Below are 20570 nucleotides of genomic sequence, written 5' to 3'. Positions count from 1 at the left end.
TCGACACAGTGAAGTTTCTACTCTTCTGTTGTTCAGTAATATCTTTATTTCACTAAATGTTTGTCGCGTGTTTGCTCGCCATTCTTTCCGAATCATTTGACATTTGTCTGGCATTTGTCTTTGTGAGTGGGTGGCCAAGAAATTATGTTTGCTATTTACACGCAGGTATTAAGTCGTGCTTCTGATATTGGGCTCTCCAGTGCCACTTTTGACATCTTACTTTCTGTACATTTGAATAAGCAGACCAAATGTACAGCGGTAGTTGCTCACGGAGCTCGAGGCATTTCATTTTAAAAGGTATTGGCAGGCAGCAGCGAGCGGCCTAATAAAGTTTGCGCAGGTTCAATTTCAAGCAGCGCCGTTTCCCCTCTGATTGAAATTTATGGAGTCCCAGCTCGCCTCATGCACGCTCTCTAATTTGACCAACAGTGTGAACTCTCAGAAAAGATGGAAACAGTTTAAGTTGGAACTTTCTTTCTGTTTTATTCATCAGTATGTGTCCGTATAGCAAAAAATAATTATGCGTGTATACCGTGAAACAACAAAAAAGTGTGCCGTCACCTCAAAGGAAGAGGAAAATGAGGTATCCTGTTGGAGTTGTTGACAGCGTGTCATTATCTTGTGTCAAGTTCACACTCAGGAGACAAATTCTATACACACACACGCGCGCGCACGCGCATGCACACACACGCAGCGTCTCTCTGACCTTTCAGTGCCACTGCTTGTTTGGGCAAACGCACTTGAATAGAGTTGCCTTCACCTGAGGGGATGAGCATGACAGACTGATGGGCAGGTTGGAGCTCCTCTCCACCTCCTTGATGAGGCTTTAGTTTTTGACAAAACACTGTGATTATGGGCTTCAGTGACCGACAAGGTGAAGATGCCGACACGAGTGAGACTTGAATCGGGGTGGGGGGAAACCACCCACCTCAGCACTGTCTGGCACCAGTGAACCTTTCTACACCTCACACACTTTGGATTTGGCTAAGGCTTACCTCATGCAAGCTGAGTAAATGTTGTTAAACCAACCTGAACACGTCAGCTAATGTATTTGTTTTCTTGCTCAGTGATCACTGGGTGCGTCAGTGTTTTCTGAATGTTTTTTAGGGACGTCACCATCCCAGAAATTTGCTGCACCTCCGGTAATTTCCAGTTGTGGACAAACTTAAGTGATTTCCCACAGAAGTACACTCCTAAGACATGCGATAGAGACGTGCCTCTGTGTTCATTTTTTCATTTTCAGAAAAATGACTTTGACAACCTCATGCTTTCAGTTACTTAACAGATAATGTGAAAATGTCTTGTATTTTTTTTTTTTTTTAGACTAAATTCTCAGTTTGATGTCCTAAGGCCATTCTGTGCCTGCTCTCCCTCTGTAGCAGATGGTTTTATGTTGCCACTTCTAGCAGGAATTTTGTAGGTATCAGGGAACAAAGTCCTTCTTAGAGGACTGTTGTTGACGTTGTTTTAGGCCGGTCTTCTTTTTTTAGATGCTTGAGGTCTAATTGTGTACACGCATAAAGAGACGGCTCCAAAGTTCACTGAGATTTATAATACATTAAAAGCTCCTGCTTTTAGACTTTTCAAGCAAGATAAACAGCGATCCGAAGCATGGCAAATTCATTTATGGTTGTAACAACAGCTAAACAATGAGTAAAGGTGACGAGATTATTGATTCAGCTCCACGTTTATTTAGGGCATCAACTCTCTTGAAGCATCACATTTATGTATTTATGTGCAGTTTATTGTTTGTCTTCTCAAGTTTACCCTCTTTATTTGAAGGTAACTTCGCCAGGGGCAAGTAGGAACCCTCTTTGTAACACTGAGATCTGTGAATAATTAACAAAGCAGCCCTGTTTATGGCGTGCCCGCAAGACAACAACACTGCATGCTAATTTGATTCAAAACCGAGAAGCTTTTGGGGCAAGGGCATCATGGAAAACAAAATGGTTTCCAACCCACACCAAGTCTCAGATTCATCTCACGCTCTCAGAATCACCATGATTAATTCGTTTAATATCATGTTGAGTCGCTCCGCAGCATTCATCTTGTCTGATCAGTGATCGTAGTGCAGTACGAGAATCAGGGTTCCCTCTCTGTATGAATGACGTTGTATCTCTGAGGAAAAGAGGCCTTCATTCTGCCACACTGGTGCGGAGTTCTTTTGCCTGATATGAGCATTATGTAGAAATCCCCTCATGAGCTGACACTCTAGATTTATACTGGCCATCACCTTCCAGCTTCAACTTGTATTACTTGCAGTTCTGAAGTGGCTCCTTCCTGGTCCGCAATGACTCTTTTTCTGAAGCTCAGCCGCCATTCAAGCCCTCGTTCATGATGCTATCACGCTCCCTGCACAGCTGAAAAGGGCCGCAGTTGATATTTAGCATACAAAAAAATACTGCCATGTGCGACCACATTTTTTTATTCACATTAGTCACAATAAAGCGCATAATGTACACGTCATGACGGGTGTAGCTACGCTAGGACAGATTTTTCCGCTTTCAAGCTTGTGCTGCTGTAAAAGATGTCAGGAACTGGTAATTCTGCACCAAGCTGAATATGGCTACTTGTTGTTTTGTTTTTGGTTTTTTGTGATACCAGAAGTCGCGAGGGTACCATAGATGTTGTAGGTACTGGGTGAACAACATGCAGAAAGTGCATGGAGACCATAGTGTGACAGACATTTTGTTTTTTGTTTTTTTGGATCAGATGAGGAAGTTCATTGTAAAACGAGGGGCTTGAAATATTATTTTGGTACAGAGGAGATGTGGACATGTGGTGGTTTTTCTACCTACTACCAACATCTCCAGTGTCAGTCCTTGTTTGTCTTCGGAGTGGACTCAGTTCAGACGTGTCCGCTGTTGAAAGTATAATAGAAATATTCATGGGGTCAAGCTTGCAAGAGTTGCTTATTCAAACACAAGACCAGGGTATTGAATTGCGAGCAGATCAACATCAGTCTGGCCAGCCATGTCCTTCTCTGCCTGGATGTAGCGTCGGCTCCTCCGCTTGGCTGCCCCGCTCTCGTCTCCCGGTCGGTCCTCTCTCACCCAAGGACGCTCATCTGCTGTCTTGGGTGTGGTGTCCTGCATGTCCCTGTTTCAAATACTACCTGTTGTTAAAAGGCAGCTCTTCAGTTGTATGATGACAGTCTGCCAGACTCTGGTCTACAATAATTGTTGATTATAGCTCGCAAGACAGACCAAAGTGTGTCTCTGGGTGTGTACATGGTGAACACATCAACTAACTAGAACTAACTTCTTCTTTTGTTGCCCTGAAGTGTTCCAACCCCTTTTTATATGAGAAAGTTCTTCTTACTCTGTCGCTAACCCCATTTGGGAATAACAAAGGTCTTTCAAAACCGCACATTTCTTCTTTCATTGTTTATGTCTGTGGCATAACCTGACATTACTGCTACATTACACATCCTAAGTGTTTTTCAAGGCTCACTTGTGAGCCAGTCCACAATAAAAGTGACCAAATTGTGGCTTTCTAACGGCTTTGAAGGGCCTTCAGTTTCGAGCATGTGCTGTTTGATACATTTGTTCAATGTATGGATCGAGACAAACTCCTCGACTGATTCTGAGTAGTTTTGGGGTGTGTGGCAGGACCTTTGTGCAATCGTCAAGATCCAATCCTGCCGAGACTCGCGCTGCACTCGTCCTCTATTATCTGGCTGCCTACATGCCAAGAGCACCCAAAAAGACCTTGAACCCAACATGCGCATTTTATTCTGACCACCATTAATGACACCATATAATCACTCATTCTAGTACAAAGGAGGAACTGCAGTTGTGTTCCCATTCATTTTACGCCCACCAGTTTGAGAATGATAGACATGAGGGTGTACGCCTGTTAGAGGTTGTGCCCACACATGTGCACCACTCTTAATGTCTTTGTCAATATTACCCAGATCCAGAGATTAAACATTTCCGCTCTGTGTGTACTGGTGTGGGGGGTGTCTGTGTGTTTGGGGGGGTATACTATGCCTTTGCTCCGTCTCCTGCTTGCAGACCTTTTATCAGTATCCTTGTAATTACTGCTCCTGGAAAAAAAAGCGGGAGTGGGTATGAGAAGAGTGGCTCCAATTTCACCAGCCCACAATTGTAATGGCACTCTGAAATTGATTTTTTATGTATGACACAGACTCTTTTATACAGTTTCCTGCTGCAGAGATAAATGGGCAAATGTATCCTCTCACATTAGCTTTAAAAGTGTCTGTTAAAAGCTCTCTCGAGTCAAATGCCACAATAGAAGTAAGTTGCAGTCTTTAACTTTCAAATGTGGTCACATAGCCAACTATATTCTTTATAAGAATGTGATGAGAGCAGCTGAATAACCCCATAAAACTACAGTTTCGCTACTTTAGCTGAAAGAGTTCAGTGCTTTGTCTGTAAAGAGGGAAAGCCAGAGCAGTGTCATTCTTCAGTACCTGGCCATCGCTGCGACCGCTCCCAAAGGACCTGCGTCAGACAGCCTGAAAGCTGTGTCATGCCACATCCTGACAGGAGGAATTTCTGTTACATTCACTGGACGGATGGTTGACAGCTCATTTCTGGGAAAAAAAACAAAAAACAAACCCAAAACAAAACTGCCAACAAGCTAGATGGTCGTCTTTACACTTGAGGGGGTAGCAAGAGGCGAGGGGATGGGGAGGGTATGGTAGGGATGAGTCTCGGGGGGCAGAACTCTGTCAGTTCAAGTGGACGGACAGCGACAGGAACCGTGTTGCTATCTTCCCTCGATCTCCCCCTAATTTACTCCCGAAAACACGACTGACACTCCTGGATAAATGATCGACTCTGTATAAACAGTCATTCTTAGTACTAAAAAACGAAGGAGTTAGGACATTTGATGTCGAAAACTGAGTTCATGAGTTGGAAACCACAACTTTATAATCAGAGATCAGAGGGCTTCTTGACTGAAACAAGCACGATGTAATGTTCGGCTCTCGGTCCTGCTCTCCCAGGCCAGTGGAAAGAGCTCTCTTGATATTAACCATGTGCGCTCATTTCTCTAGTTTGGACCTTGAATGAGGTGGTTGTGAAACTATGTAGATGTCATTTAAATGTATTAGCAGGTTCACTCCACTGCTGAAGGGGCGGAATATGCGTCTCTACGTTATTTCTGATTGGCATCTTGGATTAGCAACAGAACGTAGTGACATTTGAACGCGTCTCCCTGAACCGAACCGGCGTGTGCCGCTCCGCCTTGAGCTGAATGCCTATCAGAAAGTTGAGTTTCATGGAAACTGCTGACAAGGGGGAGAGGAAGAATAAAAATACAGAACTGAACAATGAAAGTCCTTGGAATGGACTTTACAGATCATGTTCAAACTGTTAAACATGGGAGAAAAACAGGCCGTATGAGGCCTGTGACTCACGTTCCAGTAATTGAATGAGCCAAACGCGAGCCAGAAGAAACAAGACTAGCCCAGACCCTAAGTAGATGGCAGGACCGTGTATGGTCAAAGTGTGAAAATGTGGCCAATTTGTCACAGTGGAAGTCGATGTGTCTACTTTGGGGGTTTCTGGATATTAAATGCTCATTTACAATTTTCTGCGGTGGTCAATAGGCTGTTTGTTGTACCGCTGTCATCACTGCAGAGCTACGACAGCGGCCAAAATGACTTTTATTATCATTTAATTTACAACTGGACGACTTGATTATGGCAGCCCGCAAAACCACGCCGTCCCTGTGTTGACAAATGACCACTTACCATCAGCAACCAGCCCACCAGAGAGGCAAAATTGCCTGGATCAGGCCATTCGCTTTTGACCTGCGGTCACAATCTGCGACCAGTGATTTATCCGCCGGCCAAGAGGAGAGCTCGGCCTTGCTGCTGCGCTCGTCCCCTCTGCACATCAATTTCAGTAGCTAAGGGAAGGACCTGGAGCTCAAGCACTGGGCCCGCTGAACGGACTGGAGTGTCAGAGCCGGGTCAGGGTGGTCAGGCACCGCTGCAGTAAAAGGGAACCTGTGACCGGTGTGTATTTTTTTAAATTATTAAAACGTCACTCAAAGCAGAAAATGTACAGAAATGTGATGTTCTGTTGGACTCCAAACTGCAAATCTGACTGCAAGTGAAACCAATATAAATAGTGCTCTTGACTACATAATTGAGTACCCCCCCCCCCCCTCCCAAAACAAATTGCAGGCCCCGATGATGTAATGTAGAACCATTTGTACCAGTTTATTTTGAAAAATGAGTGAGCGTTAAGCAGTAGTGACTCACCTTTCTAATGTTGGTCCATTCTGGCCAAGAACAGAACTGAAACAGAAAAATAACCCTTCCTTTTAATTTTTGGTTACAATTTTTAAGAAAAAGGGTGAAATCAGCGGAATTATCTGTTCATCTTGTTTGACTCAAGGCTTCCTGTAAGGTTCGTGAGCTAAATCACTGAAAATCCCAGCTGTCTGAAATCCCCTTCAGAGTCCATGCCGTGGCCCTCCGATCTTTCCCCGCCAAGCTGACCCGGTTCTTGAAATGGAAGCCCACCTTCAGCCAGAATTTAAATGAAGCATCTTTAAAAGGTAGAGCTGGGAAAGAGTGAGAGAAACGAGAGCTGGCTGTGTGTCGGTGTCGTTTTCTCAGTTGGACATCATTTTGATGGGAAGGGTTTGCTGAATGAGCCCGTCAGGGTAAAGGAGTGGCTTTTACTGCGGGTCGGCGCCGCAAAGACAGATCTGCAAGAGGTGCCGATGGCTCCTGCCGTGCTTGAGAAGGTCTTCATACGCGTTTGCTACTTAACGCTGGTCGTTTCTAATCCCTGAGGTGGCGAAGACGAGCGATATCAGAACGCTATCAAAGCCAACACTCACATTTGCAGCTCCAGTCTCCCCGTGGTCAAACAGCTGAGGACGCGAAACCTAAACACTCGCATTCTCTCAAACTCACATACGGTCGTGCTCATGCCTCTGTTTCAAGTGCACCCAGACTGTTGAGAGGTTTTCAAACCGCATGTCATGTCAGTCACACCCGCGCAGATATTTGCACGTACCCATCGATGGCGGAAAATAGTGTTTATATCTCTTTAAACACTCACATAGCCGGCTTCTACGTGTCCAGATTTCCCTGATATGCTCTCCCACAGTGGGCAAAGCTGAACAGAGAGCAGTCGAGTGTGTGCAGAGTCGTCGGTAATCAGGAACTGGAGTGAAATGCCCTCATTAGTGAGAATGTTCACTTGACAGGCTGGGACTACAGACATGGCCGACCGGCCTTCCGACAAAGAAACTTATATCCTCTCTGCAGTCGACTTGTTTCATGGAAAGAAATGTGTAGTTTTAATACCAAACCACTTTTACTCTCTAGTATTGGAGAACATTCTCACGGTCAGATGTTTTGACGACTGTGGCTCCCGTGTGAGTATCCCGATCATCAGAGTTGCACACACCTGATTTTTTTATTTTTATTTATTTTTTTTTGTCTAACATGACGCCGGTTTCATCCCCGCCGAGCTTTATGACAATTGTGATACGAAACACCACGCAAGCCATGCATAATAAAACAAGCCATCTCTTCTAAACTGGAGGCATATGTTCCAGCAGGCCCCCGCGCCTCAGTGGCACGAGCATCTCCGCAACCGAACAACAGAATAAAAATAGCCGTGTACCTCTTCATCTTAAGTTGCACACCAAAAGCATTTCTTTGTGTTGTTTATAGACGTGGAAAAGCAGCTGTCAAAACCCCCTTCTGATCAGACGAGTTATAAGAAAAGCACATGCAAATATCATCTACTTTTAGCCTTTTTCCTGTTTTCCTCGAGCTTTCGGTTGTCTTTGTTCCACCACTGCATCCCTCCCCTCACGGCCCAGTCAGGGGAGAGAGCAGCCTGCCTGTCTCCCTCAGCAAGCTTTCCCAGATCCTGCCCACATCTTCCCAGGCAAACAGACTGATTATCGGCAGGGCAGAGGTAATGCAGCTCTGCTCGCATTAATTGCCTGATTAACATGAGGACAGTTTAGCACTTCACTGTCCCACACTCAGACCATTAATCAAGAGAGACGGCGTGCCAGCTGAACCGCTGCCAACAGCTCTGCTCAGACTATAAAGAGAGGGAGAAGGGGTGTGTGTGTTCAGTCCAGCACACACAACTGAGAGGGATGTGATCCACTCTTTGGCCGAACAGAGTACTGCAGTCTCAGACAATGGTGCTCTGGAAGGCAGACAGGCCGCTCTGAGGTAGAGCGGCGGGATTGTACAGTTCTGGGATTCAGAGGACCTGAATGAAAAGGTAGCTCGGCTATAGTCGGAGGTGTTTTATAAGTTCTGAAGCAACATTGGGAATGATTCATGCAGACATAGAAACTGTCAGCATTCAGGCTGCATGTGCTGCTGTTCCCAATCTGACTTTGTTTCCCTTCATATTAAAGCCTTGACCCGCTCACTCACTTTTATCTCTCTCTACCATTTCGGCCTAAAGAGATGGCCGCGTCTGCTGTGGCTCCAGGTTGAAATCTTCCTGAGTTCCCCTCCTCTCTTGTTTAATCAACATTATTTGATTTTTTTCCCCCCTGTTTCTTTCGCCTCTGTTGTTTGGACCAACACTCATCCTGGTTCTCTCTGTCTGATGGGTACGAGACGGGTTCTGTAAGGGGGGGGGGGGCAATAGTGATTGAAGACTGGGCCGTCGACACCAGAACCACCTCAACCTGAGAAACACTGGGCTCTGTGGCTTTAGGTCAGTTGAGGTCCTCCTCCGTTAGGTGACTTCAGACTTGTGGGCGGAGCTTAATCTCTGTAAATCTTTGGCTGCTTGTTTGTCAAGTGGCTGATGAGAGACACTTCGCAGTGGGAACAGAAGGAGGCTTTGAGAGCTGCTGCTTCTTTTTTTTTCTTTTTTTTTTAAGTAGATTTGGCTGGTGCGCATTGCCAGTTGTGGATGTTTTAGTTTGCTGTTCAACTCCAGCGTGCAAACAGGTGACAGGCTGACAAGTGGCGACTTGGTCTCGCTGTTGGCTTCAGTCAGTGCACCTGGGTTTCCTTCGACAGAGCGACAGAGACGCGCTGTTTAGGCCAGCTGATGTTTCTGCGAGCCAAAGCCGTACAGCTGCTCGGCTCTGTGTGCTCTTGAGCATCTGTTTAGCCACAAACTTGCCTCTCAAGTAAACACAGCAAATGCGCGGCGTGTGGTTATGGTATCAAGCCACTCTGACCTTTTTAATGCACCTCCAACTGGCTTTTTGGAGTCGCAAGAAAATCCGTCGAACTTTTCTCATAAGCTGCCGTCAGCCCTTGATCTCCTGCCTCCTCGTTTAATTTACACCCATCAAATAGACGTATTTTGTGGCTTAGCATCAGCATTAATTGTGTCATAATACAAAGCCATGTTATCTTCGTTAGCTTCAACACAAGAGTAGGAAATGCCTCCCTGCAGCCTGTTATCAATTGAGCCCTGGTGGTTGGCTGTGGATCGCGTTCTGCCTTTGATAGCTCAAAGGGTCTGGCAGCTGTACATCCCCCCTCTCCTTTGCTTCTAACATTGGTCTCGCCTGTTTTCCGTCCTCATCTGGCAGATAATTGTCCTTGCATTTGTTTGTGTGTGTGTGTGTGTGTGTGTGTGTGTTTGTGCGCGCGCGCATGTGTTTGTGTTAATAATTGAAAGCAGCAGACACACTCTCCATATCTTCTGGTTTAGTTCCCCAGCCACGTCTCGCTTTCGATGTCCGGAGGTGATCCGTAGAATCAGGCCGGGTATTGATGCAACCTTCGTTCATTTCCAGTTGGCGCCATCAAAACCACTTGAACTGACTGCTTATTGTTGTCAGCGTCGTATCGAGTGAATCATGAGTGAACGGCGAAACACACGGAATAAACCGCTTTATTACACAGCGCGTCGAAGAATGAAAAGAAACTCCGAGGCATTTTGCACATGTACGACAATAAAATATTAATTTGAGCATTGTGTGGAGTCTCTGCCCAAACACTCCTGTCACACCAGCCCACAGTAACACACTGAAATACTGGAAGCGTTTGAAAACATGAGGCAGACTCAGGAGTGACAGCTACACTTCCCTCTCATCATATAGACACGGGTCCCGATCCTGTATCTGGGCTTAGCAGCTTGTGTGGCACAGGTGTGTAAATAATCGATGCATATTTATTCTAAAAATTTGAACGGCGCATTTATGTTCGGGGCTATTGCCACACGCCAGGGTTGCGGTTCAGAGGGAAATACTTTGTCTATGGGGGGGACGTAAATCAACACTTGTAGCTGAAGTACTTTGTAGGTACTACCAAGGCCTGATCTTGAGTGGAGTAAAACTAGAAAGGAGGGATGTTTACCGGTTGGTTATGATGTTATGTGTCCCTGTGGTATCAAATATCAATATTCATATAAGTTTTATGTCAAAGTTAGGATTGTGACAAAACTAATTTTAACTATTTAAAGAAATTCAATGCCCCCCCTAAAAATAATGAGCCCCTCCTCCTGGTTTGGATTTTTAGCATTCACATGTTTTACATATTAATTATTGATGCCATTCAGACTGGGTTGTGCCCTTCGGAACCATTTCCTCTGAACGAAAAGAACATTTAGAGGATTTGATGGTTACACTTACGTCTGATCACGTTTCTATCAAACCCTCTGCTGCACCATCCAGTGTCCCCCTGCTGGAGATGAAGGTTTTTCACTACAGACGCCATCATAGTTCAATTCAGATATGTTGAGAAGACGCGAGTCTCCTGGTTTCCTACATGGACATGCACACACACACATGCGCGTGCACACACATACACACAAACAACATACAAACAGGGCCCAGATATTTTGATGCCACCGCTGCAACACATGGCAGTGTCGGGTGGAAATAATGACATGGTTGGCGAAGGCCGCTGATGCAAACCAGATGAGGCTCTCTGACTTGAAAAGGCAGAACGGGAGGAACCGGAGCAGAAGTGGACAGTACAGCACACACGCGTGGTGGGTGGACCGAGTGACGTGACATTCACACACGTCCACCAGGGACATCCCAACACTGCCACTGCTGCACATCTGTTTGGGGCTACAAACACCTTGCGCAGGTGTCCTCCATGGAGGCCATCATCTTTTTTTAAATTTTATTATATTTTTTTATATTTTAAGTTGTTGGTAACTGGGTGGATCTTTCTTGCGTGAGCTGCGCTCCGCTCTGCGTCAGCTCCGCTCCCGCTCTGCGTCAGCTCCGCTCTCCCTCGTCCACAAAGTGCATTTCTCTCTCATGCGGCCCCTGACCTCCTGACGCATTTCCTGACCCAGGAAATAGAATTAACACCTCAGCCAGGACCTCGGGGTCCCACAGCCGCATACACAGCTGTGGAAATTAGCCTGGCCGGTCTGGTCGTACCCTGCTAGCTGTAGTGCTCCATGTCAACTGAAGATGGGAAGTACATGAGGAGAGTGTTTTCTCAAAGTAAAAGTACAACACTTATGCCACCACTCTGGGTGCTGAAGGCGTTTTAGTGCTGCTGCTGCTGTGTCACTGAGAAAATGTGTTCAGCATCTAAGTGATGGGTGTGATTTTACCTTTGAAATGGCACAATTGAGATCTCTTGAAAGGGTCGTTGTGGGTCTGCAAAGAAACCCAGGTGGGTTTTCACTGTTTCACAACCATATTTGTCAAAAGAGAACACGAGCTGGGTTCACCGCCGTCCACTTCCGGCGTGAAACGGTAAGAATTAATGATTCGTGCTAATTAGCTTAAAATCTAACGACAGGTCCAACTGCCCCCTGGGAGGTTTGGTGACATCCCCCAAAGTCCAAAAGTCACCACGTTTTTGTGAAATTTGATATTTTCATAGGTGGTTTGTGTCTGAATCTTAACTTGAACGTAATTTCATTTTCAAGTCATGTACACCCAGGCTTTAATAATCCAGCCCAACCATAATGTTCTTCAAAATAAAAACCTGTATGATATGAAATAAAGTGTGATGGCTTCCAATGTCACGAGTGCAGTAAATGTGGGGGAGGGGAGTTTAAGAGGAGAAAAGTGGATTATCTGTTTATTAGATCTTTTTATGTGAACCGTATATCAGAGGAGATAGATCTTTATATTCCACACTCAAAGTGCTTGATCTGTTTCCTTCATTAGTTAAAGGCTGTTATGCAGGCGAGCAAATACACACATTTATGTGCGTTTGCTCTTCACACACACACACACACACATTAGCCAGTTCCTGCCTTTAAGCACCCCATGTGTTTGCATTTTAGTCACACATTGCCAATCTCATGGGAGCACTTTGAAGCATACTCCTCCAGAGCAGATCATAAAACAGGAGTATAAGTAGTTTTTCACATAGTTGTACCCCCCCCCCCAACACCACCTCCACCTCCCACCCAACAGCACACTGCCTCCACCTACCACCTCCTGTCCGTTTACTCTCCAGAAGCTCCTCCTCCCACATTGTTTCTGTCCAGATGTTGGACAGAACGTCCCTCCGAGGTCGCGGCGGCGGAACGTTCCTATCTCCCGTCTTTGGCACGGCTCTCCTCACATCAGCACAAACATGACGAAGGTTGGGGGGGTACAAACAGAGCCGAGACCCTGCGGACTGAGGCGGGAGACCCCATCCGTTGGCCGCTTAGTTAACAGGCAGTTGAAAGCCACTCATACTGGTGTGCTCCTCCGTCACACCTCCCCTGTTTGTTTCCACCTGCAGAATAGTTCCGTCATAAATCTTTTCCTGTCCGAAGTCCAGTTCAGACCTTGTGCCTCCGCATTCCTCAGCACAACAAAAACGGTATTTTCCAGACCACATCTGCACCTGAGCTGCTCTGTTATCAGTCCATTAAACGGCTGTTATCGGCTCTTATCGCTACCGTTGTAATACTTCACCCAACCTGCACCTACTAGACTGCTTGGCTGGAACATTTAATCTATTGCCATTGATAAACCACCGCCGGTTTCACAACCACCTGTGAAACCTCTTTGCCACCCAAACCAAAATGAAGGTTTCGATGATGCGGTATTACTGTAGGTTACGCCTTGTGAGGTTTAGGCCCTCAGATTTGAGTATGGACGACTTTCTCTGGTTTCAGGGAAATTATGATGAGCTTTTTTTTTTCTGCCAAATTCAGCTCAGTGCTCACAGGCAGGAAGAGCTGGCGATTGGAGGCCGGAGTATCGTGGATGACCCATTGAAGCTCCTGAGCCGCCACCGCCGCCTCCCAGCGTAAAAACACTTGGTTAGGGTTGGGAGAACATTGTGGCTTTGGGTTAAAGTTACTACTTCCTGAAGGCTGTTACTTTCATTGTACGGTTACAAGGATGGACTGTCTCGACCGCTGTTTGGATATACGATGGCAGAGTCCTTTTATGGGACCCGTCCGCCACGGTGGCTCCTCACTCTGCCAACCTTTGGTCTCCTCAGCAGGGACGTGAGTGAACGCGGGTGGACGGGAGTTCCACGTTTGTGTGTCTCTTGCGTTAACCCGCTTGTTATTGTGTCTCCACAGTACTTCGAGGTGCCTTTTGACTCCAACATGAACCGCACAAAGAACCGTCCGCTCGTCAGAGGACAAATCAGGTACACTTTTTTGTTTATCCTCCTGCTGAATTTACTCTGTCATCCTGTTTGTGTCCTGATTGTTGTCGTCTGAAAGTTGTGACGCTGCACCTCCTCCTTCACTTTTCATTACTTGAAACACAGACCGGCGTGATTTTCCACCCTCCCCACAAGTCTGACCCAGTGACTGGATGTGCTCATCCATACCTGCCCCCCTTTTTTTTGGAAGACCGCCAGTCTAATGCAGCAGGCAGACCCACAGATACTCACTGATGCATGCAGGAATAAAAACACAAGCCTTCCGCTGACTCCTCAGCTACTGTCCGTGCCAGGAAACCACCTCCTTTCCATTCCACTCAAACAGGAAAAGCTTCTCTCTCTCTCTCTCTCTCTCTTTCTCTCCTTTTGTTTTTACTCTCAAAAGCAATCGACTTGTTGACGTAGGAGGCAAATACCTGTTGCTGACTTTCTGACTCTATAGGCTGCATCATCCGTGATTCTGGACCTGGACCGCCAACCCGTCCCAGTGTCAGGAATTCTGCATTGACACGTTGTTTAAAAGTAGACTTGAGCAGGCGATTGAAGATCTCCCCTCACTGTCTAAACACTGCCCTGTCCCTCCGGCTTTTAGCCGCTTCCATACCAGCGAAGGAGACTCAGAGAAACACTCCATCTTTCACTCTTTGTCTCTCCCTGTCTCCGTCTCTCTGCCTCACACATACAATCATGTGTAGAGACAGAGAGCAGATGGGAGGCTGGACTGTGCTGTCAAACAAGCCATCAGCGGGCCACATTTTTACACGTTCTCCGTGTAATCTTCAGGTCAAGGCTTTGTATAAGCAGGGTTTTATGTGGCCGTGAAGAACAGGGAAAAACCATGAAGTTTGAAAACAGTAATATGTTCCAGGCCCTGGAGAAGTTTTGGAAAAGTACTTGACTGGAGTACTCGCATGTCACAGTATCTGTGTATCAGTGTTTTGGTTTGAGGAAATAAATCACAGGTAACACGGATCAGTATCGCAGTTGCGTCCGTCCTCAGAAGAGACGGAGACTTTCACCTCAGCTCTGTTTGCTGTGTAACACCATTGGCTGTAGTAACGATGTGAGTCAACTCAGTTTTATTGCTATTCAAGGTATTTATCGTGTCACAGTATGAAGTAACGCAGAGGACAGGAGGAGCGAGAAGGTCCTGCAGCTGCAGGGTAGAGCTGGGAGCTCAAATCTTTGACCCCCCCCTGCTCAAGATCGCTCAGAATAAAGCACCGAGTCTGATCTGACAACAGCAGTACGACAAGAAAATACTTCAGCTTTTATTTTGAAGGCAGGATCGCTTCATCTGAAGAGATTTTTCTAGAAAGTTTCACATCTGTGCACTACATCCACCGTTCTGGATCCGTGAGCTTCCATCAGCAGAACAAGTAAAGAATGAAATGATGGCACAGATATGTGTTCGAGTCGATCCTCTCACGCCCGGTCCAGCAGCCTGGGAGCTTCTCTTTCAGTACCACGTGGTCTCGCGTTCTATGTTTGCTTCTCTGGCCTTGATTGTGTCTGCCTGGCTTCGTCTCTCATCTCGATATTCCACAACTGACATTCAGTAACAGACTGTAAGCAGAGGACAGTGAACTCGCCTCAGGCCATGTGACTCACTCCCTTCCCTGACCCCCCTCCTCCCCAGCAAGCCGGCCCACAACCACACTGTCAACAGCCCACAGCCAGCCCGCGCGGCCCCACCTCAGCCCACATAAAACAGACATAACACCACTAATCACATTAATGCACCGATCTCCCCGCGTGGCCACTCCACCAAAATAAAAGCCTTTATTTGCTTTTTTTGAAGAAAGGGTCTGCCTTTGGTCAAGAATTTAATCCAGCCTCTCTTTAATTTATGGAGCATTTACTGGTGAATTTGAACCAGACCTTGCCATTGCTGCTTTCAATAAAAGATAAGTGGAGGAGGAGGAGGAGGAGGAGGAAGTCCTCATCCGGCTAAAAGCCTGAGCCCCAGTGGTTTCCCTCTGCTAGGTTTGATCTCAGGCGCGTGCGCATGCTGCTCGTGATCCAGGCCGACTTTCATCCCTGACAAACTCTTATCAGGGAGTCCTTGTTTGTGTTTGCGTTGTGAGCGCGTCGTGCTGATGTCGGTGCCCCCACGGGTCCGAGCGCACCAGCCCGCAGGCCTCCTGTTGTAACAGAAACATCTCCATTGTGTGACATTCCTGTGTGCTGGTGCTGGTCGAGATGATCCTCTTCCTCTATCCTGGTCTCGCTCTTCCCTCTACCAGTCCTCTTCACGCCGTGTCTTTCGCTGTGGCCTGTGGGATTCCTGGAGTCGCCCTGCTGTCATTGGCGGTAAACCCCCTGACGGGTTTCCTGGGAGCCCTCAACATCTTTCTGTACACCTGCTGCTACACCCCCCTCAAGAGGCTCACCATCCTCAACACCTGGGTGGGAGCAGTGGTGGGGGCCATACCTCCCATCATGGGCTGGACGGCGGCCACAGGCTGTCTGGATGCAGGTAGGAGGGCTATTGGCAGAGAGCAGGTGGAGGGTCAGCATAGAGGAACACACACATACACACACCTTCGTCCAACATCAGCGCCATCACCACTTGATACACCGTTACGTTGAAATTACAGAACTGACAATCATATGATGAGGAAACGACGAGTCGGCTCAGTGTTTCCTGGGCTTTCCTGAATGTTGGTGAACTCATTCACCAAATTTACAGTTTATTTTGATATGAAAGATAAAGACGCTGTTTATTTTAGTATTAAAAGCTAATATTGATATCAAGAAATGAGAATCAGGTTTATTTCTGTGTTGGCCTTGCTCGCTGAACAGGGTCAAGCTCAGGGATAAGAGGAAAAAAAGACAAAATAGACAGAATATGTACAAAAAATGTAAATAACAAATGGCAGCCATTCACAAAATCAGTAGTAAAATATTAGCAAAAATCCTGTATGGTGCATCCTGGGAATCCCCTCAGAGAAGCTGTTCGGACCAGCAGATGGAAGGAGTCCCGTCCCGTGAGCTGTGATGGTTGGATCCAGCTCTGCCCTGCCTGGACACGCTGGTAGTTAAATCAGTGTCTTGCTCTTTAAAATGAATATTTTAATGGAATTGACTAAGCGGATGAATTAGTGAAGGCAGCTGTTGAGGTCGTGAAGGCGGCGAGGAGGTCATGACTGGCGGCTTCAGGCCAACTGGCTGACGTCGGAACACAACTACCTGCTGACGTAGACGCTTTTAGGAGGCGGCGGAGAAGTTCACACACCTTCCCTCCTGAGCTCGGAGCACCAAAAAACAACAACAACAAAACCTCAATTAGAAAAAAGAAGAAAAAAAAGCCTGGAGAACAAAATGACTTCATTCCCTTTCAGCTTCATGTCGGCAGCGATTTAGCCGCCGAATGTGAGTGTCTTCGGTGTTTGTAGTGATGGGGCCCGGAGAGACGGGAGGCAGCGAGCGTCTCTCAGGACGTGATGTCTGTTTGGATTCTAGCCTGAAGCAGTAAAACGGTGAAATGATGGCTGACATGGGAGCGAGTGAGCGGAGGCCAGATTACACGTCTGCTGGGTGCTTTCTGGTGTAACTTCTTCAGGGATAAACCACATGCATGCAAACATGTACTTGGATACTGTGTGTGTGTGTGTGTGTGTGTGTGTGTGTGTCCACACACACAAACGTCACTGCAGGCGGTGTCGATTCACATCTGCAGCAGGTCACATGATCACCGCTCCAACCAACCAACCATTAGCCATTAGCTCGCTAGTGATAGCGGGACGTGCGGTCGTTACGGGGGTGGGGAGGTGTCGAGATAAATCACCTCCTCGTCATCACGAGGTATCAAATCGTGATATTGAGGTAATATCTTGTTATTGCAACATAACGGCATCAAAAAATGAAGTACAAATACTACTGTTCACTATTAAATACGGATATGGACTGAAATGCTCGGAGGCACCGCCGTCCCGTTCTCAAGGTGCACCTCAGGGACACCTCCAGGGGAGTCTTCAGTTTTAGCTCTCACGCCACCTCGCACTCGAGGATGAAGTTAAAAAGTTTTGAGGGTCACGGGTCACTGTGATAGCTCAGATTCTTCAAATGCGCTCGTGCACTTGACCTGATGTCCAAAGTCAAGGTCTCTGTCTGCGTCTCCACAACTCCCTCACCAAAGAATCAGGACAAGATTTTGCACAAATGTGCACATATTCCAAAGGTCAAAGGTCAACTTCAGTGTTACATCCTCATGTTCTGACTGTCTGAAAGATGTAGTTGCAACTGCCATTGTGAAATTGTGTACTTATTATATACTTTGATGTACTATTTCAATCAAATCAGACAACTCAGCTGTACACTTCTGACCCCCCCCCCCCCAGGTGCTCTGGTGCTCGGTGGCTTCCTGTACAGCTGGCAGTTCCCCCACTTCAACGCCCTCAGCTGGAACTTGAAGGAGGACTACTCTCGCGGTGGCTACCGCATGATGTCGGTCACCCACCCCGGCATGTGCAGGCGTGTGGCCCTGCGCCACAGCCTAGCCCTGGTGGGCCTGTCCAGCGCCGCCCCCGTGCTGGACGTCACCTCCTGGACCTTCCCCGTCATTTCACTACCCATCAACCTGTACATCAGCTACCTGGCCTTTCGCTTCTACCGCGAAGGCAGCCGCAGCAGCGCCCGCAAGCTATTCTTCTGCAGCCTGTGGCACCTGCCCATGCTGCTGCTGCTGGCCCTCACCTGCAAGAAGCCCCAGAAAGATCGGCGGGAGGCGGCGCCACTGCCGCCGCCGCTGGCTTCCCTAGCCGTCGCACCACAAAGCTAGCCACTTGTGCCGGCTCGTTGTTTTCACTCTGCTCGGTCCGCTCTGTGTGACCAACGCGCTGTTTGACCTGCCTCAGTACTCAGGTGCTCACCGCAGAGCTTCCGATCAAACTCGCCAATTTACAGAAAACGCACTGAGATTCATGTCAGGTTGTAGTCGCCATGTCAGTGTGTGTGTACTGTAAATATTCTGTATTTATTTATTTGATCCCACCAGTTCCTCCCTGCGTGGACTGGTGTTAAATGACCTTGTACAGTGTAAATTACTTCTGTGGATCCAAGCGTGTGTAGAGAGCAGCGCACGTCTGCGGCCAGAGACGCCGTGTTAGCAGACGCATTGGCTCAGTCGGGGTACGACAACAGGACAAACGCCCCGGAGCAGCTACAGACACGGTTGGTTGTTGTGTGACATTCACTTGATCCCTCTTACTTGACAGTTAATGAGCCTCGTTTGTTTCCAGAAAAGCGTCTGTTCAGGTTCTAACGTGAGACGGAACGTCAGAACAAAGAGCGCACCGGGCCAACGCCAGCGGCCTCATCACAATAAACACATCAGGATTCAAACCTCTCCTCCGTCTCCTTTGTTGTTTCAGAAGTTGTGAACGATGCTGGGACGCTTGTCTGCCTTATGACCATATATGGGACTGATTATTCATGACGGACACTTAAGTGCACCAATCACACCCCTCCGATTGTCTCAGTCCACCTCCGCACCTGTCAGTCAACATGTGGCTCCCCTTCCGCCCCCTTTTTACTGGTAGTTTTGGTATTTGGTTACATTTCCATCACCGCTCTGGGAGGAACCAGTGCTCCCACTGCCCTGGCTGCCATCCTCCCTCCATAAAAGGGGGTCCGTGGGATTTGGCCAAGGCCGGGGAGACCTGAAACGACTCCACGTCCTCGTAAAGCGTCTGACCGGATCCAGAGTTTCATATCAGAGGGTGAAAGGGGATTGATCGAGCCAGCTGTTACAGTCGGGGTGGTGGGGGGGGGGCAACCTGTGTGGAGATTGAATATCGTGGCCTGCAGGGCCCAGAGAGGTGGTGTCATGGTCGACGCCTGGTCCCTCTTGAGGTGGAGCGCCGAGGGAGGGGCGCTCGTCCCTCAGACCTGCAGCTTTGGGTCTCTCTGACATTTCAGTTCCTCCCGACTGGTGTTCCTCTTCCAAGGCAGAACAGGTGAATTACACACACACACACACACACAGCATTCACCCTTCTCTTAAAGGTAAATTTGAAACTTTTTTAAAAGTCTTGGCCAAGTTTTCTCTTACTCATAAAAAAAGGGGTGGGGATTTTAAAGCCGTTCGCTCACAAAAAAAGAAACATCTGATGTTCCGTTACTGGATGATCTTCACTCCGTGGAACGGTTCTCCTGTTCCTGCTGGTTCTCCTGAGGTTTTATCGTGAGTGTTGGGAGGAGGTCGCGCGTTGCCTCAACTTCTCTTTGAGTCTTGAAACGACCGTTGGTCCCTCAAGGAAGGAACATCAACGACGTGATCCACGAAGGGTTCCTCTGCAATCCTAATTTCTGAGTAAAAAAAAAAAAATGCTTCTGACATAAAAATGTAGACTTGATGATAAAAAAAAGTTATATTTTAATGATCATTTAAAGATGAAATGTCAAAATTATGAAGTCAGAACTTGAGTTTTTTGCCTCAAGGTCTCATAATTTGCATATTTATCATGATCACAACTTTTCTGTAATTCTAATGTTTTTATATCAGTTAGACTTTATATTTCAAAAAGTCATTATTTTTAATCTCATGATTATTACCTTTTATTCAGTTTTGCTGAAGACTGATCTCAGTTTTTCTATTTTAATCTTGTGATTTTGATTTTTTTTTTTCATTATAACTTTTTACCAGAAATGGGATTTTGTCAGAAATGGTCCTCCATACCTGTCAGACGCAAACCAGGTGCAGGTGTGGGGAGAAGATACTTAGATGTTTGTGTGACTTTGTTCATCACGGGGAGGTGTGTGTGTGTGTGTGTGTGTGTGTGTGTGTGTTTGGAGGGGGGGGCAAAGACCTGAAACCAGTGTATTAAGACCGACAGTTTTCTTCATTAAACATTTAAAACCTGTTATATCTCGAATCTTCGTTAATCTCATTTTCCCACAGATTATGTTTCTTCCCCGCCCCGGTGTCGGTAATCAGAGTGACTGGTGATTTATCGATGCTCGGTGTGACTCGGACCTTCATCGGTCAACAAAAGCGGGTCCCTCAGCTGCTGTCAGCGGCGGGGGCCCGGAGCCGCAG

General features: G+C 47.1%; 1 protein-coding gene across 3 annotated transcripts in view; it reads left to right on the top strand.

Annotated features, from left to right (window-relative positions):
• Positions 1–19082, top strand: part of cox10 (cytochrome c oxidase assembly factor heme A:farnesyltransferase COX10) — a 28131-nt gene extending 9049 nt beyond the window's left edge. For 2 of the 3 annotated variants that reach the window (XM_086195935.1, XM_086195936.1), the window contains exons 6-8: positions 13440–13510; positions 15775–16007; positions 17872–19082. In XM_086195935.1, the coding sequence (XP_086052061.1) occupies positions 13440–13510; positions 15775–16007; positions 17872–18311 (744 nt within the window). In that variant the 3' untranslated portion in view covers positions 18312–19082. The remainder of the gene's footprint in view (positions 1–13439; positions 13511–15774; positions 16008–17871) is intronic. The other variant, XM_086195937.1, reaches the window with a different exon arrangement.
• Positions 19083–20570: the final 1488 nt, after the last annotated feature.

This window comes from Aulostomus chinensis, chromosome 23 (genome assembly GCF_037954235.1).
Source record: "Aulostomus chinensis isolate RoL2024-O1b breed Wild chromosome 23, RoL_Achi_v1.0, whole genome shotgun sequence".
Classification (NCBI taxonomy): Eukaryota; Metazoa; Chordata; class Actinopteri; order Syngnathiformes; family Aulostomidae; genus Aulostomus; species Aulostomus chinensis.
This window is presented reverse-complemented; position numbering and strand designations above follow the sequence as displayed.